This window comes from Pseudophryne corroboree, chromosome 3 (assembly GCF_028390025.1).
Source record: "Pseudophryne corroboree isolate aPseCor3 chromosome 3, aPseCor3.hap2, whole genome shotgun sequence".
Lineage (NCBI taxonomy): Eukaryota > Metazoa > Chordata > Amphibia > Anura > Myobatrachidae > Pseudophryne > Pseudophryne corroboree.
In genome coordinates, this window is record NC_086446.1 from 705382610 (window position 1) to 705409869 (window position 27260).

The window sequence follows — 27260 nt, forward strand, 5'->3', positions numbered from 1 at the left end:
CCGTTGCTTTGCCCCCAGTAGTTATGCCCCTTCTTTGCCCCCAGTAGTTGTGCCCCTCTTTCTTTGCCCCCAGTAGTTGTGCCCCCTTTCATTGCCCCCAGTAGTTGTGCCCCCTTTCATTGCCCCCAGTAGTTGTGCCTCCTTCTTTCTTTGCCCCCTGTTGCAGTGCCCCCTTCTTTCTTTGCCCCCTGTTGCAGTGCCCCCTTCTTTCTTTGCCCCCTGTTGCAGTGCCCCCTTCTTTCTTTGCCCCCTGTTGCAGTGCCCCCTTCTTTCTTTGCCCCCTGTTGCAGTGCCCCCGTCGCCGCTTACAAACACACAAACACACACAAAAACAATACTTACCACTGCCCCGCTCCTGCTTCCCGACCGCTTCTTCTGCTGCTGCGCTGCTCCGCTCCGTCCGGCCGCTCGCTCCGTCCGGCCGCACGCTCCGTCCGGCCGCCGCTCTGTGCGGCCGCCCGCTCCCCGGCACCCGATCATCTCTATGGGAGAGACGTCATGACGTCTCTCCCATAGCAACGCGCACAGACACTAGAGGTCAATAATGACCTCTAGTGTCTGTCCTGGAGCCGGCTGCAGCGGACGCCCACACAGCCCACGGCGTCTGCTGCAGCCATTGACTCGAGTATAAGCCGAGGGGGGCTTTTTCAGCACAGAAAAATGTGCTGAAAAAGTCGGCTTATACTCGAGTATATACGGTATATATAAAAACATCATTGCCATTTGTCCTTAATGGGGATCTCAGTTCTCTTTGCTTTAAGGTTGGTGACATTTGATCCAGAGGTAGAGAGATGGTCAACCCAAACAAGCACCTGCAGGATTGCAGGGGTTTGGAAGAAGAGATCTTGGTGGGGGAATGGCTGCACCTAAATATCATAGACTCTTCAATTGGTGGAATCTGTGCCAGAAAGAACTTTGTCTACACTGGTTCTTGTTAAAGAGGAGCTAGATTCCTCTTCTCCTTTCAATGCAGCAAACACCACCAATTGGCCAAATTTACTTCCCCAAATGGTTAGAGTGCTGGTTCTTAACCCTCATACTACAGATGTTTCTCACTAACTAGTCCCTACGACATACGACGTGAGACTGAGGCACTCTGGGATGAGTAGTGCACCATATTTTTATCCCTTCATTTTGTGACTAAGTGGCATCACAGATGCAGCAAAAAGACACTGACAGTGTGTGAAAGCCGCAGATGAACGACAATGTAACTTGGTGCAGGGAAAAGCTGCGGACTCTGCATTGGATCCCTTTTTACACAGATTCAGACTCAGAAGCACACAGATATACAAATGTCGCACATTCCGCTGATCAGTGTACTCTAACCAGGGCCATAACTAGGTGTGTGCCAGTGGTGCCTGGCACACAGCGCAGATGCACTGTGGGCACAGGTCCACCGGCAAGACCCACCTGGCCACTCCGCTGCTACACTGTGGGGTCTGCATCCCCCTGCCATCACCGCTCAGCTGCATTGCTAAGCTACCTTTTCTCACATACAGTAGGTAGCCAGGCAGCACTGCAGCTCCCCCTCCGCTCCCCCCCCCCCCCCTTCCCGTGAGCTGGGAGAGATGACGTCTCTCCCAGCCCGCCTCCAGCCCACCCACAATGCCTTGCACTGTGAAGGGCGCAGCATAGGGTGGGAAGAAGGAGAGGCCTTCTGGTTGGTCACAGGTAAGTACAATACTTACACACTCTCTCTTTCTCCCTACCTAATGTATAAAAAGGGGTATTCTGCCTGTTTAATGTGTAAAAAAGGGGGACCCCACCTGCCTAATGTGTAAAAAAGGGGGACTCTGCCTGCCCCTATGTGTAAAAAGGAGACCTGTGGCCTAATGTGTAAAAAGGGGACTCTGCTGCCGTAATGTGTAAAAAGGGGAACTCTGCTGCTGTAATGTCTAAAAAATGAGGACTCTGCCTACTTAATGTGTTAAAAAGGGGGACTGCCTGCCGTTATGTGTAAAAAGGGGACTCTGCTGCCGTAATGTATAAAAAAGGGACTATGCTGCCGTAATGTGTAAAAAGGGGACTCTGCCTGCCGTAGTGTGTAAAAAGAGGACTCTGCCTGCCGTAATGTGTAAAAAGGGGGACTCTGCCTGCTGTAATGTGTAGAAAGGGGGACTCTGCTGCAGTAATGTGTAAAAGGTTGACTCTGCCTGCCTAATGTGTAAAAAGGAGGACTCTGCTGCCGTAATGTGTAAAAAGGGAACTCTACCTGACTAATGTGTAAAAAGTGGGGACTCTGCTGCCATAATGTGTAAAAAGGGAACTCTACCTGCCTAATGTGTAAAAGGCGGACTCTATCTGCCTAATGTGTAAAAGGGAGCTCTGCCTGCTGTAATGTGTAAAAGGGAAATCAACCTGCCGTAAATGTGTAAAAGGGTACTCTACCTGTCAAATGTGCAAAAGGGGGACTCTATCTGCCTAATGTGTAAAAGGGAGCTCTGCCTGCCGCACTGTGTAAAAGGGGATTATGCCTGCCGCACTGTGTAAAAGGGGACTCTACCTGGCGTAATGTGTAAATGGGACTCTAAATGCTGTACTGTGTAAAAGGGGACTCTGTCTGCCGTACTGTGTAAAAGGGGACTCTACCTGCCATACTGTGAAAAAAGGGGATTCTACCTGGCATAATGTATGATAGGGGCTCTACCTGTAGTAATGTGTAAAATGGGGCTCTACCTGGCATAATGTGTGAAAGGGGCTCTACCTGGTATAATGTGTGTAAGTGACGCTACTGTGTGGTGTAATTTAAATAATGGAGACTTCTGTAGAGCATAATATGAATTGATATTATTTTGTGGCCACGACCCTTGCCCACGAAGCCACGCCCCTATATTTTTGGCATGCACACTGGCCCTGTTTTGTATGTACAGCGCTAAAATGTCTAGTTATGGCACTGGTGCTAGCCATGTAGTTTTGTCACTCTCAGTTGTTTTATTCTGCGAATAAGACGCAGTTTGAGAGAAACCGCTAAGTGTGGCCAAGTCACACAGGACCTGGTGTGCTGAGAGGGGCTATTTGTGGAGTGACTGTAGAAACAGTAAGAAAAGGCACCTGTTTCCTAAACTCAGGTATAACTGAAGAAGTCTGAATTATTGCTAAAGTCCATCCTGGACCTTGCTTGTATGATTACTAGAATATTGTCTCACTTATTTAGCTATTTGTCTTTTGCAATTTCCCCATTTTTATTACTGTATATAATTCACTAGCTCCATGCCAAAAGCATACATATGTTCTCAAGCAAGTCGTATCTTCCCAATCTCTGAATTGTACTGGAACATCTTATTGTAGAACACACACTGTTGCTCTTTAAAGACCAATATTCATCAATTGGTAGCTCAGAAGTTGCCATCAAAACATTCCAGTGGCCCCAGCTCTAGTTATCCCTCTGCTAACACATGCGCACATACACCCTCCCCTGCATACATGAATTTCCTAGTGTCATTTAGTGTGCAGAAAATATAGTGTAACTGACCATCACTGACACCATGTCATCCCATGTAGAGGTGTCCATTGTAAACGTTGCAAGGCCCTTCTCATTGGTCACTGATGTCAGATTGACGTCTCCACTTTCAAAGCCCACTACCAAGAAGACCGTTGTATTCACCTTGGGTTGTTCTTTCTTGTCAATAACTTTCAGCTGTGGAAACATGGGCAAATATGTTAATCTTCTTTGTCCACCATACATCATTAGTAATAATATTCTTAGAGACCTACATTTTTATTTTCCAAAAAGGTCTGTGACCACTAAAAGTTTGATTTGGCATACCTCCCAACAGTTGTCCAGGTGAGAATCGGTACAAGAGCATGTACACTGTTCTCCTCAAGATATGCACAAGAGAGAGTGGTCACATGCCACAGGGGCACAACAACGCATCACATGGGTGGTACCAGCACTTCTGCCATGTTGGACTGCTCTCCAATCCATTCCCTTCCATTTGAATGCACACCATAGCAGGTGGTATGCAGTGCACAAGTGAAAAGAACATACTCCAGCCAGCCCTATTACTATAGCAAGAATGTGAGACAGAGACCTAATATGGGAAATCTGCCTACAAATTCAGGACGTGTCTGAGGTATAGTGGAAGGTGACATTTTGTCGGTTTGGCTGATAATTATGCAGTCTATCACATTTTCAGAACTCAATACCATCATTTTGTAGGGTTAACTAATACTGAAAATGCAGCCTATTCATTTATTCAGACTCTTGTTACAAGTGTTTTGTCTGTATTTTGTATTATTCAGCGCACAAAGTCAGACATGGACGCGGTTCACATTGCTGCTGCATCTTTGTTAAAATTAGAGATAAGTGGGTCCAGTTCTCTGAGAACCGGACCCAGCTGAATTCACAATCAGAGTTTCCCACCTAATTCGGATCTAACCCCATCCTGCTGTCAGATTGTTGCAGGATTTTGGATTCTATAAAGGTCTCAGTGATCGGCGCCATTTTCACTCTGGCTGTGGAGACTAGAGTGCGCTAAACGAACGTGTCCGTCTCAGTGCTTGGTTGTGTGGCGTGGGGCTGGTGTATCAGTCCAGGGGTGCTCTGTCTGTTGTCTGGTGGTGTATCTGACAAGGGGTGATCTGTCCATAATCCATACACATCCAGGGGCTCTGCCCCAGCGTTAAAACCCAACATACTATGTGTACATCCAGGGGCCGGTGTGTCCTATCAGTCTAGGGGTGCTCTGTCTGTCACCTTGTGATCTGACAAGGGGTGCTCTGTCCAACTAGGAATTATCTGTCCGTCCATCCAGGTGATCACCGGACAATAACAGCTAAATGGGCATCGTTTTTCAAAGAAGGCTGCTCCCTCTACCAAACAACTCTACCCACACATATGTTTTTGCTTGCATATTGGAGATACGGCATATTTGGTGCCTTATAGTCTTTTTCATACTGCAGAGTGATATTGTCTGGTGATCACAGGTAAACACACGGCAATAAGTAATAATGGATCCCATAATTACATCTAAGTCCTGGCCACAGCTAGATCCCTGGAATGCAAGCCTTGAATCCACCCAGAAGATGAGATCGGCGTAAGGACCTCCAGCTACTACTCCTCGGACGCGTTTCAATGTCTTAGACATCTTTTCAAGGTGAGTAACTTAGCTAAGCAAATGTTCTGTTTGCCCTCTCACACACATCATTTTGTTCTGGTGGGAAGGCAATCATCATTTGGCTTGTATGCCATTCTTTAGAAGAATAGCAAGATCTCTCTTCTCCATCATTATGACCTCAGCATTTTTATTTTTAGGTCTCTATGACTTTCCACTAAACTGCTGTTTTCTACATATTTGCTGTTTATATCACTTTTAACTTTCTGGACATACAGTATACATGCATCATCCTTGCAGCATCATCTATGAGCGTCATGAAGTAATGGTTCCCACTTATTGACTCCACCTCCATAAGTCCACACACATGCATGTGCACTAATGCCAGTGGTACTGTGGCTCACAACATCCCCATCACCATGCTGCCTAGATGTTTCTGTATTTTGTCGTACCCTAGGTGTCTTCTGTGCTACAACTCTATGGAGTGGTTGGAATCTAAAGCCACCATTGCACAACACTCCTGAGTATCTTCTCCAGTACACTGATGGCAATCAGACTGACTCATAAATCTGGCACAAATAGTATATGTTTCACCTTGATCCTCAAATGACAGTAATGGGCCCTACTTTCCTGACACTTAGGACTTTATCCTATTCCCCTGATATTTACAGGATCACAAAATTTAGTGACGTGAATGAACTTTCATTGCAGCTGCAGTGTCTCGTGGCATCTGAGTCCATGTAGCAGCAATATTTACTGTGACTGTCACTACATTTAGTGCTGACTCAGTCTTTCTGGTATGCTTGCATGATGAAGTACCACCTGGTTCACTTGCTCTACAGTCTGTGGCCTTATGTTCCATTTTGTGACACTTGAAGCACTTGTACTTCGGCATGTTGGGTTTTACATCCTTTGTTAGTTGAATTCTCAGCATTTGGCCTGTACAATCTCTATTGATAGCTAGGCAGCCCATGACTCCAAAGCTACTACTAAAATAAAAGCATACTCAGGTGTAAGTTTTTTTGCAGCACCATTGGAATATCCTACTTATCTACTTGGACGCCTACTGATGTGAATTGCTGAGAGATAAACAACATTCTATCAATATATAATAATTCATATTCATGCATGAATTAGCTCATTAAACCTTTGTGTTTGTTAGACATCTGCAATGCTACCCACATTTCGTGTGCTGTCACCTTCCCATGAATGATGGAGTCAGGGCTGGTGTTAGGGTGTCTAGCACCCCCCTGCAAACTATAAATTTGCGCCCTCCCATACACAAGGGGGGTGGCCACACAATAGTACTCCCATTTCAAATTATGCCACATAGTAGCACAATCTTATTTACATTACACCGCACGTACTAGTGCTGCTTATACACATAATGCCCCCAGTAGTAGCGCTGCTTATGTATAATGCCCCAGTAGTAGCACCGCTTATGTATAATGCCCCCAGTAGTAGCACCGCTTATGTATAATGCCCCCAGCAGTAGCGTGCTTATATATAATGCCCCCAGTAGTAGCACCGCTTATGTATAATGCCCCCAGTAGTAGTGCGCTTATGTATAATGCCCCCAGTAGTAGCACCGCTTATGTATAATGCCCCCAGTAGTAGTGCGCTTATGTATAATGCCCCCAGTAGTAGCACCGCTTATGTATAATGCCCCCAGTAGTAGTGCGCTTATATATAATGCCCCCAGTAGTAGTGCGCTTATATATAATGCCCCCAGTAGTAGTGCGCTTATGTATAATGCCCCCAGTAGTAGTGTGCTTATGAATAATGCCCCCAGTAGTAGTGCGCTTATGCATAATGCCCCCAGTAGTAGTGCTCTTATGTATAATGCCCCCAGTAGTAGTGCGCTTATGCATAATGCCCCCAGTAGTAGTGCGCTTATGTATAATGCCCCCAGTAGTAGCACCGCTTATGTATAATGCCCCCAGTAGTAGTGCGCTTATATATAATGCCCCCAGTAGTAGTGCGCTTATATATAATGCCCCCAGTAGTAGTGCGCTTATGTATAATGCCCCCAGTAGTAGTGCGCTTATGCATAATGCCCCCAGTAGTAGTGCGCTTATATATAATGCCCCCAGTAGTAGAGCGCTTATGTATAATGCCCCCAGTAGTAGTGTGCTTATGTATAATGCCCCCAGTAGTAGTGCGCTTATGTATAATGCCCCCAGTAGTAGTGTGCATATGTATAATGCCCCCAGTAGTAGTGTGCTTATGTATAATGCCCCCAGTAGTAGTGCGCTTATGTATAATGCCCCCAGTAGTAGTGCGCTTATGTATAATGCCCCCAGTAGTAGTGTGCATATGTATAATGCCCCCAGTAGTAGTGCGCTTATGTATAATGCCCCCAGTAGTAGTGCGCTTATGTATAATGCCCCCAGTAGTAGTGCGCTTATGTATAATGCCCCCAGTAGTAGTGCGCTTATGTATAATGCCCCCAGTAGTAGTGTGCTTATGAATAATGCCCCCAGTAGTAGTGCGCTTATGTATAATGCCCCCAGTAGTAGTGCGCTTATGTATACTGCCCCCAGTAGCAGAGTGCTTAGGTATACTGCCCGCAGAAGTGCCACTTATACAGGTAATAGCTAAATACACACACATATACATACACACACATACATACACACACACACTCACAGTCTTTACATCCACTACTTACTTACCTATTACAGTAGTCTGGCTGGCAGGATCTGTAGCAGCCTGGACCTTTTAGCTCCGCCCCCTTCATCCCATTTAGCTCCGCCTCTTTCATCCCACATAGCTTCGCCCTGGACAAAAACTGAAGATTATGCTATAAGGGGGGTAAGTGGAGCTTCAAGCTGCTGGCGCCGCTGCCTGTCAAACTGTGACAAGCACAGCAGCCGGCAGCAGCAGCAGCAGGGGGGACAGGGCGACAAAGCAGCAGGGAGGCAGAGCAGGGAGAGTATCTCTCCAGCCTGGCGCCTACATGCTCTGCATCCCTTTGCTGAGCGGGAAGCACAGGGCCTGGATGGATCCCTTTGCTGAGCGAGAAGCACAGGGCCTGGATGGATCCCTTTGCTGAGCGGGAAGCACAGGGCCTGGATGGATCCCTTTGCTGAGCGAGAAGCACAGGGCCTGGATGGATCCCTTTGCTGAGCGGGAAGCACAGGGCCTGGATGGATCCCTTTGCTGAGCGAGAAGCACAGGGCCTGGATGGGGCCTGGATACATGCTGCTCTACAGATAAACCTATGGTTCCCATGGCTCTATCCACATCATCTAACTTGGGGTTATCCCGGGATTGCTAGCAACCTATAATTTTTCTCACTTTAACTGCATCTGCATGGTGAATTTCCCTACAGCTTAATTCTCTGAGGGCCTAATTCAGACCCGATTACTGCAACAGCAGCGATGACAGTCTGATGCCCTTTGTGTTGTGCGCACACGCAGCGGCCGTACTGCACGTGCGCACACAGTGAGATGCGTCAGGCAGAGGCGGTCAAAGGGCGGGAGGGGGCGTGCCAGCAGAGTTTCAGCGCCGTTGGGTGGTCGCGGCCCGGACAGCACAAGCGTGTCAGGACCGTTGCTGGGGCAGGCCGTGGCGGCTGCGTGATGTCACACGTAGCCGTTCCGACACAAAAACATGGCGGGTAGCCGCCTGCCACCGCAATGCTTTCGCACATCTGGGGGGGGGGGGGGGGGTTGTGGGACTTGACATGCGGGGCGGACTAGCCCTGTTCTGGGTGTCCACCTGCATGTCAGACATTCTGGTCATAGATGTGCTAATTGTAGCACATCTACGATCAGCTCTGAATCGGGCCCTGAGACCGCTAATTTGGCAGGGTTCATACCAGCGCCTGCACTGTACAGTCTCACCTTTAATATGAAAAAAGGACTTTTCTGTACTCGCTCAGATCCTTTTAATATGTATTAATGCAGCTGCTTTCTCAGTATCATTACTTTTCACACACTAGTGGACAGGGCCCATAACCTATTGGCAGATCCTATAGGTGTTGCTATAGGTGCCATCTGTGTTATAGCGGTCAGTCTACACAATGAATAACTTAACCAGGATTGGTTTATTAACCAAGTAGAATGAGTTGCAATGTAACGTAGGGTTAATGTAGTAGATACACAATACAGAAAGTTTTACAGATCCAGCCAGGAATGTGTAAAGGTTAATGTAGCTAGTGTATTATATGGAGAGGCATATACCTACACACATACAGTATATATACTGTTGGCAGTGGAACATGTGGTAAAACTAGCACTGGTGACACAATGGTATTTAGCAGGGTCACATAGAGTCTCTATCCCGAGACTCTCAGGAGCATATCCTTCCTCTACAGATGACAGTGCTGGAAGACACACAAATGCGCTGCACATACGCAGTAGTGCATTAGGGTGGGACTGTGATGCAAATCCAACACTATAGGATCCCTGCAGCAATGGATTAGGAGACAGTGCAGAGCACTCTCCTTCAAGGACACCTGCAAAACCTGCAAAGGTCTTGTGGAGTCCATGCCTAACGGGTCAGAGCAGTATTGGCAGTAGAAGGAGGACCTAGACAATATTAGGCAGGTGGTTTTACTGTTATAGCTGATAGGTGTGCATGTGCTTTTTTGACTTGTATTTTCTCCCTGTGTATGTTCTTAACCCATATGCAACCAACTCTAAATGATATCCTAAATAAGAGCATCTGGAAACATAGTATATATTCGGGATCCGGTCTCTAGGTCAACAGTAACTAGGTCGACAATGGTTAAGTCGACCACTATTGCTCGACAGTAAGTAGGTCGACAAGGATGATAGGTCGACAGGGTCTTTAGGTTGACATGATCTAGGTTGACAGGTCAAAAGGTCGACATGAGCTTTTCACAATTGTTTTCTTTTTTTAACTTTTTCATACTTAATGATCCACGTGGACAAGGATTGGGAATAGTAACCTGCACGAAGCATGGCGAGTGAAGCGAGCCATGCGATGGGACACAGTGCACTAACTGGGGTTCCGGTCACTGTACGGAGTAAACGTCACCATAATAAAAATAAAAAACTCATGTCGACCGTTTGACCTGTTGACCTAGACCATGTCGACCTAAAGACTAGAGATGAGCGGGTTCGGTTTCTCTGAATCCGAACCCGCCAGAACTTCATGTTTTTTTTCACGGGTCCGAGCGACTCGGATCTTCCCGCCTTGCTCGGTTAACCCGAGCGCGCCCGAACGTCATCATGACGCTGTCGGATTCTCGCGAGGCTCGGATTCTATCGCGAGACTCGGATTCTATATAAGGAGCCGCGCGTCGCCGCCATTTTCACACGTGCATTGAGATTGATAGGGAGAGGACGTGGCTGGCGTCCTCTCCGTTTAGAATAGATTAGAGAGACACTTGATTTACTAATTTTGGGGAGCATTAGGAGTACTCAGTACAGTGCAGAGTTTTGCTGATAGTGACCAGTGACCACCAGTTTTATTTATAATCCGTTCTCTGCCTGAAAAAAGCGATACACAGCACACAGTGACTCAGTCACATACCATATCTGTGTGCACTGCTCAGGCTCAGGCCAGTGTGCTGCATCATCTATTATCTATATATAAATAATATTAAATATATCTGTCTGACTGCTCAGCTCACACAGCTTATAATTGTGGGGGAGACTGGGGAGCACTACTGCAGTGCCAGTTATAGGTTATAGCAGGAGCCAGGAGTACATAATATATTATATAGTGAGTGACCACCAGACACACAGTGCAGTTTATTTAATATATCCGTTCTCTGCCTGAAAAAAGCGATACACACAGTGACTCAGTCAGTCACATACCATATCTGTGTGCACTGCTCAGGCTCAGGCCAGTGTGCTGCATCATCTATATATATTATATATCTGTCTGACTGCTCAGCTCACACAGCTTATAATTGTGGGGGAGACTGGGGAGCACTACTGCAGTGCCAGTTATAGGTTATAGCAGGAGCCAGGAGTACATAATATTATATTAAAATTAAACAGTGCACACTTTTGCTGCAGGAGTGCCACTGCCAGTGTGACTAGTGACCAGTGACCTGACCACCAGTATATATAATATTAGTAGTATACTATCTCTTTATCAACCAGTCTATATTAGCAGCAGACACAGTACAGTGCGGTAGTTCACGGCTGTGGCTACCTCTGTGTCGGCACTCGGCAGCCCGTCCATAATTGTATATACCACCTAACCGTGGTTTTTTTTTCTTTCTTTATACATACATACTAGTTACGAGTATACTATCTCTTTATCAACCAGTCTATATATTAGCAGCAGACACAGTACAGTGCGGTAGTTCACGGCTGTGGCTACCTCTGTGTCGGCACTCGGCAGCCCGTCCATAATTGTATATACCACCTAACCGTGGTTTTTTTTTCTTTCTTTATACATACATACTAGTTACGAGTATACTATCTCTTTATCAACCAGTCTATATATTAGCAGCAGACACAGTACAGTGCGGTAGTTCACGGCTGTGGCTACCTCTGTGTCGGCACTCGGCAGCCCGTCCATAATTGTATATACCACCTAACCGTGGTTTTTTTTTCTTTCTTTATACATACATACTAGTTACGAGTATACTATCTCTTTATCAACCAGTCTATATATTAGCAGTAGACACAGTACAGTGCGGTAGTTCACGGCTGTGGCTACCTCTGTGTCGGCACTCGGCAGCCCGTCCATAATTGTATATACCACCTAACCGTGGTTTTTTTTTCTTTCTTTATACATACATACTAGTTACGAGTATACTATCTCTTTATCAACCAGTCTATATATTAGCAGCAGACACAGTACAGTGCGGTAGTTCACGGCTGTGGCTACCTCTGTGTCGGCACTCGGCAGCCCGTCCATAATTGTATATACCACCTAACCGTGGTTTTTTTTTCTTTCTTTATACATACATACTAGTTACGAGTATACTATCTCTTTATCAACCAGTCTATATTAGCAGCAGACACAGTACAGTGCGGTAGTTCACGGCTGTGGCTACCTCTTTTTCGGCACTCGGCAGCCCGTCCATAATTGTATATACCACCTAACCGTGGTTTTTTTTTCTTTCTTTATACATACATACTAGTTACGAGTATACTATCTCTTTATCAACCAGTCTATATATTAGCAGCAGACACAGTACAGTGCGGTAGTTCACGGCTGTGGCTACCTCTGTGTCGGCACTCGGCAGCCCGTCCATAATTGTATATACCACCTAACCGTGGTTTTTTTTTCTTTCTTTATACATACATACTAGTTACGAGTATACTATCTCTTTATCAACCAGTCTATATATTAGCAGCAGACACAGTACAGTGCGGTAGTTCACGGCTGTGGCTACCTCTGTGTCGGCACTCGGCAGCCCGTCCATAATTGTATATACCACCTAACCGTGGTTTTTTTTTCTTTCTTTATACATACATACTAGTTACGAGTATACTATCTCTTTATCAACCAGTCTATATTAGCAGCAGACACAGTACAGTGCGGTAGTTCACGGCTGTGGCTACCTCTGTGTCGGCACTCGGCAGCCCGTCCATAATTGTATATACCACCTAACCGTGGTTTTTTTTTCTTTCTTTATACATACATACTAGTTACGAGTATACTATCTCTTTATCAACCAGTCTATATATTAGCAGCAGACACAGTACAGTGCGGTAGTTCACGGCTGTGGCTACCTCTGTGTCGGCACTCGGCAGCCCGTCCATAATTGTATATACCACCTAACCGTGGTTTTTTTTTCTTTCTTTATACATACATACTAGTTACGAGTATACTATCTCTTTATCAACCAGTCTATATATTAGCAGCAGACACAGTACAGTGCGGTAGTTCACGGCTGTGGCTACCTCTGTGTCGGCACTCGGCAGCCCGTCCATAATTGTATATACCACCTAACCGTGGTTTTTTTTTCTTTCTTTATACATACATACTAGTTACGAGTATACTATCTCTTTATCAACCAGTCTATATTAGCAGCAGACACAGTACAGTGCGGTAGTTCACGGCTGTGGCTACCTCTGTGTCGGCACTCGGCAGCCCGTCCATAATTGTATATACCACCTAACCGTGGTTTTTTTTTCTTTCTTTATACATACATACTAGTTACGAGTATACTATCTCTTTATCAACCAGTCTATATATTAGCAGCAGACACAGTACAATGCGGTAGTTCACGGCTGTGGCTACCTCTGTGTCGGCACTCGGCAGCCCGTCCATAATTGTATATACCACCTAACCGTGGTTTTTTTTTCTTTCTTTATACATACATACTAGTTACGAGTATACTATCTCTTTATCAACCAGTCTATATATTAGCAGCAGACACAGTACAGTGCGGTAGTTCACGGCTGTGGCTACCTCTGTGTCGGCACTCGGCAGCCCGTCCATAATTGTATACTAGTATCCAATCCATCCATCTCCATTGTTTACCTGAGGTGCCTTTTAGTTGTGCCTATTAAAATATGGAGAACAAAAATGTTGAGGTTCCAAAATTAGGGAAAGATCAAGATCCACTTCCACCTCGTGCTGAAGCTGCTGCCACTAGTCATGGCCGAGACGATGAAATGCCAGCAACGTCGTCTGCCAAGGCCGATGCCCAATGTCATAGTACAGAGCATGTCAAATCCAAAACACCAAATATCAGTAAAAAAAGGACTCCAAAACCTAAAATAAAATTGTCGGAGGAGAAGCGTAAACTTGCCAATATGCCATTTACCACACGGAGTGGCAAGGAACGGCTGAGGCCCTGGCCTATGTTCATGGCTAGTGGTTCAGCTTCACATGAGGATGGAAGCACTCAGCCTCTCGCTAGAAAAAGGAAAAGACTCAAGCTGGCAAAAGCAGCACAGCAAAGAACTGTGCATTCTTCGAAATCCCAAATCCACAAGGAGAGTCCAATTGTGTCGGTTGCGATGCCTGACCTTCCCAACACTGGACGTGAAGAGCATGCGCCTTCCACCATTTGCACGCCCCCTGCAAGTGCTGGAAGGAGCACCCGCAGTCCAGTTCCTGATAGTCAGATTGAAGATGTCAGTGTTGAAGTACACCAGGATGAGGAGGATATGGGTGTTGCTGGCGCTGGGGAGGAAATTGACCAGGAGGATTCTGATGGTGAGGTGGTTTGTTTAAGTCAGGCACCCGGGGAGACACCTGTTGTCCGTGGGAGGAATATGGCCGTTGACATGCCAGGTGAAAATACCAAAAAAATCAGCTCTTCGGTGTGGAGGTATTTCACCAGAAATGCGGACAACAGGTGTCAAGCCGTGTGTTCCCTTTGTCAAGCTGTAATAAGTAGGGGTAAGGACGTTAACCACCTCGGAACATCCTCCCTTATACGTCACCTGCAGCGCATTCATAATAAGTCAGTGACAAGTTCAAAAACTTTGGGTGACAGCGGAAGCAGTCCACTGACCAGTAAATCCCTTCCTCTTGTAACCAAGCTCACGCAAACCACCCCACCAACTCCCTCAGTGTCAATTTCCTCCTTCCCCAGGAATGCCAATAGTCCTGCAGGCCATGTCACTGGCAATTCTGACGAGTCCTCTCCTGCCTGGGATTCCTCCGATGCATCCTTGCGTGTAACGCCTACTGCTGCTGGCGCTGCTGTTGTTGCCGCTGGGAGTCGATGGTCATCCCAGAGGGGAAGTCGTAAGCCCACTTGTACTACTTCCAGTAAGCAATTGACTGTTCAACAGTCCTTTGCGAGGAAGATGAAATATCACAGCAGTCATCCTACTGCAAAGCGGATAACTGAGTCCTTGACAACTATGTTGGTGTTAGACGTGCGTCCGGTATCCGCCGTTAGTTCACAGGGAACTAGACAATTTATTGAGGCAGTGTGCCCCCGTTACCAAATACCATCTAGGTTCCACTTCTCTAGGCAGGCGATACCGAGAATGTACACGGACGTCAGAAAAAGACTCACCAGTGTCCTAAAAAATGCAGTTGTACCCAATGTCCACTTAACCACGGACATGTGGACAAGTGGAGCAGGGCAGGGTCAGGACTATATGACTGTGACAGCCCACTGGGTAGATGTATGGACTCCCGCCGCAAGAACAGCAGCGGCGGCACCAGTAGCAGCATCTCGCAAACGCCAACTCTTTCCTAGGCAGGCTACGCTTTGTATCACCGCTTTCCAGAATACGCACACAGCTGAAAACCTCTTACGGCAACTGAGGAAGATCATCGCGGAATGGCTTACCCCAATTGGACTCTCCTGTGGATTTGTGGCATCGGACAACGCCAGCAATATTGTGTGTGCATTAAATATGGGCAAATTCCAGCACGTCCCATGTTTTGCACATACCTTGAATTTGGTGGTGCAGAATTTTTTAAAAAACGACAGGGGCGTGCAAGAGATGCTGTCGGTGGCCAGAAAAATTGCGGGACACTTTCGGCGTACAGGCACCACGTACAGAAGACTGGAGCACCACCAAAAACTACTGAACCTGCCCTGCCATCATCTGAAGCAAGAAGTGGTAACGAGGTGGAATTCAACCCTCTATATGCTTCAGAGGTTGGAGGAGCAGCAAAAGGCCATTCAAGCCTATACAATTGAGCACGATATAGTAGGTGGAATGCACCTGTCTCAAGTGCAGTGGAGAATGATTTCAACGTTGTGCAAGGTTCTGATGCCCTTTGAACTTGCCACACGTGAAGTCAGTTCAGACACTGCCAGCCTGAGTCAGGTCATTCCCCTCATCAGGCTTTTGCAGAAGAAGCTGGAGGCATTGAAGAAGGAGCTAAAAGGGAGCGATTCCGCTAGGCATGTGGGACTTGTGGATGCAGCCCTTAATTCGCTTAACAAGGATTCACGGGTGGTCAATCTGTTGAAATCAGAGCACTACATTTTGGCCACCGTGCTCGATCCTAGATTTAAAGCCTACCTTGGATCTCTCTTTCCGGCAGACACAGGTCTGCTGGGGTTGAAAGACCTGCTGGTGACAAAATTGTCAAGTCAAGCGGAACGCGACCTGTCAACATCTCCTCCTTCACATTCTCCCGCAACTGGGGGTGCGAGGAAAAGGCTCAGAATTCCGAGCCCACCCGCTGGCGGTGATGCAGGGCAGTCTGGAGCGACTGCTGATGCTGACATCTGGTCCGGACTGAAGGACCTGACAACGATTACGGACATGTCGTCTACTGTCACTGCATATGATTCTCTCAACATTGATAGAATGGTGGAGGATTATATGAGTGACCGCATCCAAGTAGGCACGTCACACAGTCCGTACTTATACTGGCAGGAAAAAGAGGCAATTTGGAGGCCCTTGCACAAACTGGCTTTATTCTACCTAAGTTGCCCTCCCACAAGTGTGTACTCCGAAAGAGTGTTTAGTGCCGCCGCTCACCTTGTCAGCAATCGGCGTACGAGGTTACATCCAGAAAATGTGGAGAAGATGATGTTCATTAAAATGAATTATAATCAATTCCTCCGCGGAGACATTGACCAGCAGCAATTGCCTCCACAAAGTACACAGGGAGCTGAGATGGTGGATTCCAGTGGGGACGAATTGATAATCTGTGAGGAGGGGGATGTACACGGTGATATATCGGAGGGTGAAGATGAGGTGGACATCTTGCCTCTGTAGAGCCAGTTTGTGCAAGGAGAGATTAATTGCTTCTTTTTTGGGGGGGGGTCCAAACCAACCCGTCATATCAGTCACAGTCGTGTGGCAGACCCTGTCACTGAAATGATGGGTTGGTTAAAGTGTGCATGTCCTGTTTTGTTTATACAACATAAGGGTGGGTGGGAGGGCCCAAGGACAATTCCATCTTGCACCTCTTTTTTCTTTTCTTTTTCTTTGCATCATGTGCTGATTGGGGAGGGTTTTTTGGAAGGGACATCCTGCGTGACACTGCAGTGCCACTCCTAGATGGGCCCGGTGTTTGTGTCGGCCACTAGGGTCGCTAATCTTACTCACACAGTCAGCTACCTCATTGCGCCTCTTTTTTTCTTTGCGTCATGTGCTGTTTGGGGAGGGTTTTTTGGAAGGGACATCCTGCGTGACACTGCAGTGCCACTCCTAGATGGGCCCGGTGTTTGTGTCGGCCACTAGGGTCGCTAATCTTACTCACACAGCTACCTCATTGCGCCTCTTTTTTTCTTTGCGTCATGTGCTGTTTGGGGAGGGTTTTTTGGAAGGGACATCCTGCGTGACACTGCAGTGCCACTCCTAGATGGGCCCGGTGTTTGTGTCGGCCACTAGGGTCGCTAATCTTACTCACACAGCTACCTCATTGCGCCTCTTTTTTTCTTTGCGTCATGTGCTGTTTGGGGAGGGTTTTTTGGAAGGGCCATCCTGCGTGACACTGCAGTGCCACTCCTAGATGGGCCCGGTGTTTGTGTCGGCCACTAGGGTCGCTAATCTTACTCACACAGCTACCTCATTGCGCCTCTTTTTTTCTTTGCGTCATGTGCTGTTTGGGGAGGGTTTTTTGGAAGGGACATCCTGCGTGACACTGCAGTGCCACTCCTAGATGGGCCCGGTGTTTGTGTCGGCCACTAGGGTCGCTTATCTTACTCACACAGCGACCTCGGTGCAAATTTTAGGACTAAAAATAATATTGTGAGGTGTGAGGTATTCAGAATAGACTGAAAATGAGTGTAAATTATGGTTTTTGAGGTTAATAATACTTTGGGATCAAAATGACCCCCAAATTCTATGATTTAAGCTGTTTTTCAGTGTTTTTTAAAAAAAACACCCGAATCCAAAACACACCCGAATCCGACAAAAAAAATTCGGTGAGGTTTTGCCAAAACGCGTTCGAACCCAAAACACGGCCGCGGAACCGAACCCAAAACCAAAACACAAAACCCGAAAAATTTCAGGCGCTCATCTCTACTAAAGACCCTGTCGACCTAACATCCCTGTCGACCTACTTACTGTCGGCCAATAGTGGTCGATCTAACCATTGTCGACCTACTTACCATCGACCTTACATACCACACCCATATATTCAATCTGTCGTAGATAACTATTTTGCCATTAGCTACAAAGAAGAAACTGAAATTTACTAAAATATAGGCTTGCCATAGTATCAGTGGTGCAAGTAGAAAAAATGTCTTACGGTACTGTGTGCGCGCACCGAAATGGGTGTGGCCAAATGCCACATGGGGCGTGGCCAATGAAAATGGGGGCGTGATACACATGGGGGGAGGGGCAAATACACGTATGACCCCAATAGTGCCAGATACACGTTGCCCCACAGTGCCAGATATACATTGCCCCACAGTGACAGATATACATTGCCCCACTGTGCCAGATACACATTGCCTCACTGTGCCAGATACACAAATGCCCCCAGAGTGCCAGATACACAAATGCCCCCAGGGTGCCAGATACACAAATGTCCCCAGAGTGCCAGATACACATTGCCTCACAGTGCCAGATACACATTGCCCCACAGTGCCAGATACACAAATGCCCCCACTGTGTCAGATATACATTGCTCCCCCAGTGCCAGATACAGAAATGCCCCCACAGTGCCAGATATGCCCCCAGTGCCAGATACAGAAATGCCCCCAGTGCCAGATACACAAGTATGCCCCCAGTGCCAGATATGCCCACGGTGCCAGATATGCCCCCAGTGCCAGATACAGAATGCCCCCAGTGCCAGATACACAAGTATGCCCCCAGTGCCAGATATGCCCTCAGTGTCAGATATGCCCCAGTGCCAGATACACGTCTCTGCAGTGCCAGATATGGCCACAGTGCCAGATACACATGTCCCCCAAGTGCCAGATACACATGTCCCCCCAGTGCCAGATATGCCCCCAGTGCCAGATACACATGTCCTTCAGTGCCAGATATGCCCCGTTTGCCAGATATCCCCCAGTGCCAGGTACACAAGTCCCCCCAGTGCCAGATATGCCTCCAGTGCCAGGTATACGTGCCCCCCAGTGCCAGATATCCCCCAGAGCCAGGTACACAAGTCCCCCAGTGCCAGATATGCTCCCAGTGCCAGGTATACATGCCCCCCGAGTGCCAGATATGCTCCCAGTGCCAGGTATACATGCCTCCCCAGTTCCAGATATCCCCCAGTGCCAGGTATACATGTGTCCGTCCCCCCCCCAGTGCCAGATGTCCCCCAGTGCCAGGTATACATGCCCCCCCAGTGCCAGATATCCCCCAGTGCCAGGTATACATGCCCCCCAGTGCCAGATATCCCCCAGTGCCAGGTATACATACCCCCCCAGTGCCAGATATCCCCCAGTGCCAGGTATACATGCCCCCCCACAGTGCCAGATATCCCCCAGTGCCAGATATCCCTTAGTGCCAGGTATAACATGCCCCCCCAGTGCCAGATATCCCCCAGTGCCAGGTATACATGCCCCCCCAGTGCCAGATATCCCCCAGTGCCAGGTATACATGCCCCCCCAGTGCCAGATATCCCCCAGTGTCAGGTATACATGCCCCCCCCCCGCTCACCGCTGCCGTCCTGTCTGTATGAGGGGAGGAGAGCGCAGTCTGTGCCTCTCCTTCCCCTCAGTCTCCGGCGGGTGTCTCAGTTTAATTCAGCGCCGATCCGTGAGCCAATCAGGACATCTGTTTTGTTTTGTTTTTTGCAAAGGACATTCCCGCAATACATTGAGTAAGGTACCCACCGCAGTAGAGACACGCCAACTTTTATTAGGAGTAGAGGTATACATGGCATGAAGAAGTGAAGGATTCCTTTACCAGTGCATTAGTACATTATACTGGGTTTCTCTAACCTGTATACAAATAGAACTTGAGTGTGCTTTAAAAAATATATTTTCCCAATCTTTTTTTGAAAATGTGAGACCTAGATCCTTTTCCCAGACTAGAGCATAAGTAGGGAGGGATATGGACTGCACACTTTGCAAAAGTTTGTAGAGAGTGGAAACTATGGGGGAAGGGGATTGGATGGAGACACAGAGTCTCTCAAAAGGTGTTAGTTTCCGGGTGGCTAATTTTAGTCTAGCCGCTTAGTTTAAAAAGTGTCTAAATTGTAGAAATTTCCATAAATCCGCTTGTGGAATATCCCATTTGTTTCGAACCTCAGAAAATAGTTTCACACTAGAGGATGTCAGAAGCTGGCCGACCCTGAAGAGACCTGCACTCGTTCACCGGGCAAAGTGGGAGGAGTGAAGGACTGGAGAGAAGCTAGGATTTGCTAGAAATGACGTCAATGGACTAAACTCAGAGGAGATGGACGATAGGTGTCTCAGGATTTTCCACAAGGAAAGAGTAGGAAAAATCGTTGTGTGTGAGTAAGAAATTTTAGGGAGTTAAGGAAGGAAATATCTCATCTGCGAACAAACAGAGCCGGCCCTAACCAATATGTTGCCCTAGGCAAGATTTTGGCTGGTGCCCCCTAGAACCACCGCTAGTTCCGCCTCTGACCCTGCAATCCTTTCCCAGCACCATCACCCCCCACCCATAGCAGTCCTTTTTTTTGTTTTCCTACCCCCTGTAATTTAAATAAGAACAGTGAGCACATTTGGCGCACAGCCCAAAAAGGTATGTGTTTTTGCTGGCAAGGGGCATGCCCACACAATAGTACCCCCAATTCAAATTATGCCTCACAGTAGTGCAACTTTATTGACAAATTTTCATGAGATAGTGTCCCTTATTCACATTACATCACACAGTAGTACCACTTTACCTTATATACATTACTCCTCATAGTAGTGCCCCTTATTCACATAACATCATACTGAATTTCTCCTTATTCACATTACACCACACCATATTGCTCTTTATTCTCATTACACCACACCATATTGCTCCTTATTCACATTACACATCACCATATTGCTCTTTATTCACATTAGACCACACAGTAGTGCCCTTTCTATACATTACGCCACACACTAGAGCACCTTATACACATAATGCCACACATTGGTAATGCATTTATACACATAATACCACACAGTAATGCCCCTTACACATATGACACACATTATTAATGTCCTTATAAACATAATGCGCCTTACACATTATGCCAACCCTTATTAATGCCCTTATATACATAATTTCCCTTATACATATGCCGCACATTGTTAATGCCCTTATACACATAATGACACATATAGTTCCTGGCGTGAGTCAACTGGCAGCTCTGCTAATATGAAAATGCATCTTATTTGCATTGCTATGTGGCTAGGATGCACAAGCAGCTTCTGCTGATTAAAATGATATGTGGCATGCCTATATACTGTGTGCGACTGTGGCTGTATCTGCATACGAAATGCTACACACATAATATAGGCATGCTGCATATCATTTTAATCAGCAGAAGCTGATTGGCCCCCTAGGCATACCAGATGCCCTAGGCAATTGCCTTGTTTGCCTATGCCTAGGGCCGGCTTTGCGAACAAGCCAGTTTGTATTCCTCTTCACCAACTTGAAGACCTGATAAATTGATATTGGCTCTGATGGCTCTGGCTAATGCTTCAATGCAAAGAACAAATATTAACGGAGATAGGGGACACCCTTGCCTCGTCCCGTTATTGATGGGAAGGGGATCTGATTAGGAGCCATTTACCAGAACTCTGGCGCAGGTGATCGGTATAAGGCCATAATTCTATTAAATGAAGAAAGACCCAGGCCCTCATTCCGAGTTGATCGCACCAAGCAACTTTTTGCTGCTGGTGCAATCAACTAATCTCCGCCTATGGGGGAGTGTATTTTAGCATAGCAGGGCTGCGAACGCTTGTGAGGCCCTGCTATGCTAAAAAAGTTTCACTCAAAACAAGAGTAGCCCTAGACCTACTTACCCTGTGCGATGGATCCAGCGATGATGGGCCCGTCTTTGACGTCACTCCTCCGCCCTCCATTTGCCTGGACACGCCTGCGTTTTGCTTACCACTCCCCGAAAACGGCAGCAAACGGTAGGTTGATGCCCCGGAACGCCCTCTTGCTGTCCATCTTCTTTGCGGTCGCCGCTGCGACCGCTTTCTTCTCTGTAAGCGTTGTTGTCCGGCGACCTCTGTCGCCAAGCAACATCGCGCGTGCACAATGCGCACGACGCGCATGCGCATTCCAGACCCGTTCGCACCGCAGTATACGCATGCGCAGTTTAGACCTGATCACCCACTGTATGAAATCGCCGCATAGTGTTCAGGTCTGAATTACCCCCAGAGTTAAAAGCATTAAGAAGCATGAGGGCAAGGGTATCTTTAAATATCTTGTAATACTGTATGCTATGGTGAAACCATTCAGGCCCGGGCTTTTGCCTGTCGGAGATAAGGAAATAGCCTAATCAACCTCTTGTAAAGTAAAAGGTTGCTCCAAGGATTCCCTGTCTGAAGGTGAAAGGGTAGGAAAAGACAATAAATAATCCTTAGTTTGTTTGGATGTGGGGGAGGGTGGGGGGTGGGGAGAGGCAATATGAGTGGTAGATGTAGCCAAATTATATATATAATATTGGCATTTTTGCTGATTTAGGAAATTCTTTGTCTTTTTACTTTTTGGATATTGTCTTTGATGCATTTTATGGACTTAAAACTTTTTTTTTTTTTTTACTTTTTGTCTATGTCATCTATACCCCAGCTATGGGGATATGTATGAAACAAAAAGATAAAGATACCTTGATAGGCACTATTCATACAGCTTTTAAAGTGAGTTTGGTATGCACCTTTCTTCCATTAAGGTGGTGGTGGTCACACAAGATATAGGGGGCCATTCCGACCCGTTCGCACGCAGCGGTTTATCGCTGCGGTGCGAACGGGTCCAGAATGCGCATGCGCGGCGGCCGCAAACGCGTGCACGATGCTGCCCGGCGACTGGGGTCGCCGGGTTATGTTGCGTCTAACGAAGGAAGCGGTCGCAGAGCCGACCGCAAAGAAGATTGACAAGAAGAAGGCATACCTGGGCGGATCCGGACCGTTGGAGACCGTTTTCGGGAAGTGGTAAGGAAAATGCAGGCGTGTCCAGCAGAACGGAGGGCGGATGTCTGACGTCAAAGCCAGCTCCAGCATCGCAGAGATCATCGCACAGGGTAAGTACAGTAGGTATAGGGCTGGTCTACTTTTGCTTGAAATTTTGAAAATACACTCCCCCATAGGTGTGGATTAGTTGATCGCAGCAGCAGCAAAAAGTTGCTGGCTGCGATCAACTCGGAATGACCACCTTAGAAAATAATAAAGATACCTTTACATGCATGTGATGTTAGTGTATTAGAATGCTTAATATTTGTAGACACTCCCTTACTAATCTGTGTAAGCCTGAATCTTCAGTGATGGTCCCTGGGACCAGGGGGATGCTGGGAAGTGGGTGGTCCAGTGTGCAGTGTGCCTGGAGTTGGTGAGGGAATAAACAGCACAGCAGTGAACTCACATGTCTCTCTGTCCTGATGACTGGATTTACAAACATATGAACAAAACATGGTGTCAGAAGAAGTTTAACTAGGACTGCTAGTGCTCTCAGAGTGTGAAAGAATCTTGCAGAAGTCTGTAAGGCTGTGATACTCTGTGTCTGCAAAGCCTGCCGTGTGCTCCTATCTTCGAACAGTGAGTAACCATGGATAAACTAGCTCCTCCAACCGGCATGCTGATGTCTGGTAACTTGTCTGAAAACTGGAAAAGATTTAAGCAAAGGTTTAATATATATCTTGCTGCATGTGGAGCTGATTCAGAGGCTGACAAAACGAAGGCATCCATTTTCCTCCATGTTATAGGAGAGGATGTGCTGGACATTTATAATAGTTTTCAGTTTGCTGAGGGGCAGAATATGGTGCTATCTTTTATAATGCAAAAGTTTGAAGATTACTTTGTGCCAAGGAAAAATGTGACATATGAAAGATATAAGTTTTTCACATGTGATCAGAAGTCTGTAGATGGATTTGATCAGTATGTTACAGAGCTGCAATCACTCAGTAAAACCTGTGAGTTTGGTGATTTAAAGGATTCACTGATTAGAGATCGTATTGTCTGTGGAATACCTGATAATGGACTCAGAGAGAGACTGCTGAGAGAGCAAGACCTAACACTAGAAAAGGCAGTGACTATGTGTAGATCTGCAGAAATAACTAGATTTCAAGCCAAAAAGTTACACAAGGACGCTGATGCTGCTGTATATGTAGTGCAGAAAACAGCAAAGCAAACCTCCATTCTCAAGTATGAAGCAGTCTAAGCCACAGTCTAATAAGGAAATGTGTAGTAGATGTGGAAATGCTCATAATCCTAAAATGTGCCCTGCTTATGGTAAAACCTGCATGAAATGTGGTAGACTTAATCACTTTGCCAAATGCTGTAAAATTAAAAGTAAAACAACCAAAGTGCATGCTGTTAAACAAACATGAATTCTTTGTGGATTGCATTGAACTTTGCAGTGCAGATAAGAAAGAATGGATTGTCCCTTTAACTGTGAACGAGACTGTCATTCCGTTTAAGCTTGATACTGGCGCGCAGGTGAATTTAATATCATTTCAAGACTATAAGACTTTTAGAGTAAAACCTAAAATTCATCCAGCCAAAGTAAAAGTTACAGGGTACACTGGGGAGGAAATTCCTGTGAAAGGTACTTGCTTAGTGACACTGAAATATAAGGGACAACAGTTTAAAACATCTCTACTGATTGTGGATAAAAATGTGCAACCGATTCTAGGATTAAGTTCCTGTGAGAAACTAAGCTTGCTAAAGAAAGTTTTTTTGGTGACATCACAAGTAGAAGATGAGTGCAAATCGATGTTTACAGAATACAGAGACTTGTTTGAAGGTCTAGGTTGTTTGCCTGGAGAGCATAAAATAAATATAGACATGCAAGTTTCTTCAGTGATACATCCCTGTAGAAAAGTGCCGTTTGCGCTGAGAGAAAAACTGAAACAAGAGTTAAATCACACAGAAGCCTTGGGTGTGATACAGAAAGTTGATGAGCCTACTGAATGGGTAAGCTCCTTAGTAATTGTTGTAAAGAAAAATGGACAACTCAGAATATGTCTAGACCCCAGAGATTTAAACAAAGCTATTAAACGAGAACATTTCAAACTACCAACCAGAGATGAAATCATGTCGCAATTTGCGGGAGCAAAATGGTTCAGTAAATTGGACGCATCTTCAGGATTCAGGCAAATGAAGCTAGATGAGGCCAGCTCAAAGCTTTGTACATTTAATACACCAGAAGGTCGATACAGGTTTCTTTGACTACCATATGGAATTTTGTCTGCTCCAGAAGTATATCACAAAAAGATACACATGATTTTTGAACATATTCCAGGTGTTGAAACAATGATGGATGACATTATTGTCTGGGGATCTACAAAGGAAGAACATGATTCTAGATTGAGACAAGTAATGGAACTTGTCAAGAAAGTGAATCTAAAGCTAAACAAGGACAAATGTGAATTTGGCGTGAATACACTTACCTTTATGGGCGACGTGGTCTCGGATCAAGGTGTAAAACCAGACCCAAGGAAAATATCAGCCATAGTGAACATGGAACGTCCTAACAACAAAGACGACGTCAGAAGATTCCTAGGAATGATTACTTACTTAGGAAAGTTTATTTCTCAACTCTCTGAATGAACAGCCTCTCTTAGATGGTTGTTGGACAAAGATAATGAGTGGATGTGGTCACATGAACAAGAAGAAAGTTGGCAAAACTTGAAACAGATTATTACAGAGCAACCAGTGCTAAAATTCTTTGATCCTGCGAAAAGAATAAGAATTTCAGCAGATGCTTCGCAATTTGGCCTAGGCTCAGTGCTGTTACAAGAGGATACATGGCAACCAGTAATCTATGCATCAAGAGCACTGATAAGTGCTGAAACAAGGTATGCTCAGATAGAAAAGAACTTCTAGCGATCACATATGCATGTGAGCAATTTCATCAGTTTGTGTATGGTCAAACATTTACAGTGGAAACTGACCACAAGCCATTGGTAGCTATCATGACTAAATCATTGCATGACTGTCCCATGAGAATTCAATGAATGCTTATCAGACTACAGAAATATGATGTACACTTGCTGTACTGTCCCGGCAAATACATGTACATTGCTGATACACTTTCTCGTGCTGTGGACAAAAGTGAAGGTTCCAAAAGTCTGATGGATGAAGAGATAGAAGCCTATGTTAATTTGATCGTAGCTTCTCTACCAGTGTCTCTTGCAAGACAAGAACAGATTAGGAAAGAAACTGAGACAGATGACACAATGAAAGTGTTGAAAGATATCATTCTGAAAGGTTGGCCAGCAGAAAAACATGCGTGCCCGCTGTCTATCCATGATTATTGGATGTACCGCAGTGACCTTACAGTTGTCGATGGTATTATTTACAAAGGCAATAGGTTTGTCATACCTGCACGACTAAGAAAAACTATGCTGTGTAAGATACATGAAGGCCACTTAGGAGAAGAAAAATGTAAGCGGAGAGCGCGTGATGTTATGTATTGGCCAAGAATGAACCAAGACCTAGCACAGACTACAGCTACATGCAAATTATGTCTTGCGTATAGACCGAAACAACAAGTCGAGCCACTGAGTCCTCACGCAGTGCCAGAGAGGCCGTACCAGAAAGTTGGCACAGATTTGTTTGATTGTAATGGGAAAACGTACATTGTCGTGACTGATTATTAGTCTAACTACCCTGAGCGAAGACACTACATACAACTACTGATAAAGCCGTAATCAATTGCATGAAGTCAATCTTTGCAAGGCATGGTGTTCCTATGGAAGTGTTCCTCAGTTTTCCAGTGCTGAATTTAGACAATTTGCTGATGAGTGGAAATTTGTCCATACTACGTCAAGTCCCCACTATCAACGCTCAAATGGGTTGGTGGAAAGTTCAGTAAAAACTGTAAAGAGTCTCATGAAAAAAGCTCAAGAAGGTAAAGAAGATTTCTACAAAAGTCTTTTAATCTACCGCAGTACACCTTTACAGAATGGACTTTCTCCTGCACAAATGCTGATGGGAAGGAGGATTAGAGCAAATCTCCCGATACATGATGAACTGCTTAATACACATAACTCAGCATTGGTCAGACTGAGTAAGGAACGTCAACAGGCGAAACAGAAACTGTTCCATGACAGGCGAGCAAAAAGCTTATCTGATCTAAAATCGGGTGACCAAGTCCGTCTCAGAGATCACGAGAAAGGTATTTGGGTGCAGAAAGGTATTGTGCAAGCACAAGTAGCACCAAGATCTTATACTATACGTACAGAGTGTGGAACGGAAGTAAGAAGAAATCGGGTGGATTTAAGATCTCAACCTAACCATAATGAAGACAACATGACTGAAGA

At 46.0% G+C, this 27260-nt stretch overlaps 1 protein-coding gene across 3 annotated transcripts in view; it reads right to left on the reverse strand.

Moving 5' to 3' along the window:
• LOC135056653 (alpha-2-macroglobulin-like protein 1) overlaps positions 1–27260 on the reverse strand; it is a 342531-nt gene that overhangs the window by 196254 nt on the left and 119017 nt on the right. For all 3 annotated transcript variants that reach the window (XM_063962097.1, XM_063962096.1, XM_063962098.1), the window contains one exon: positions 3473–3637. In XM_063962097.1, coding sequence (XP_063818167.1) covers positions 3473–3637 — 165 coding nt within the window. The remainder of the gene's footprint in view (positions 1–3472; positions 3638–27260) is intronic.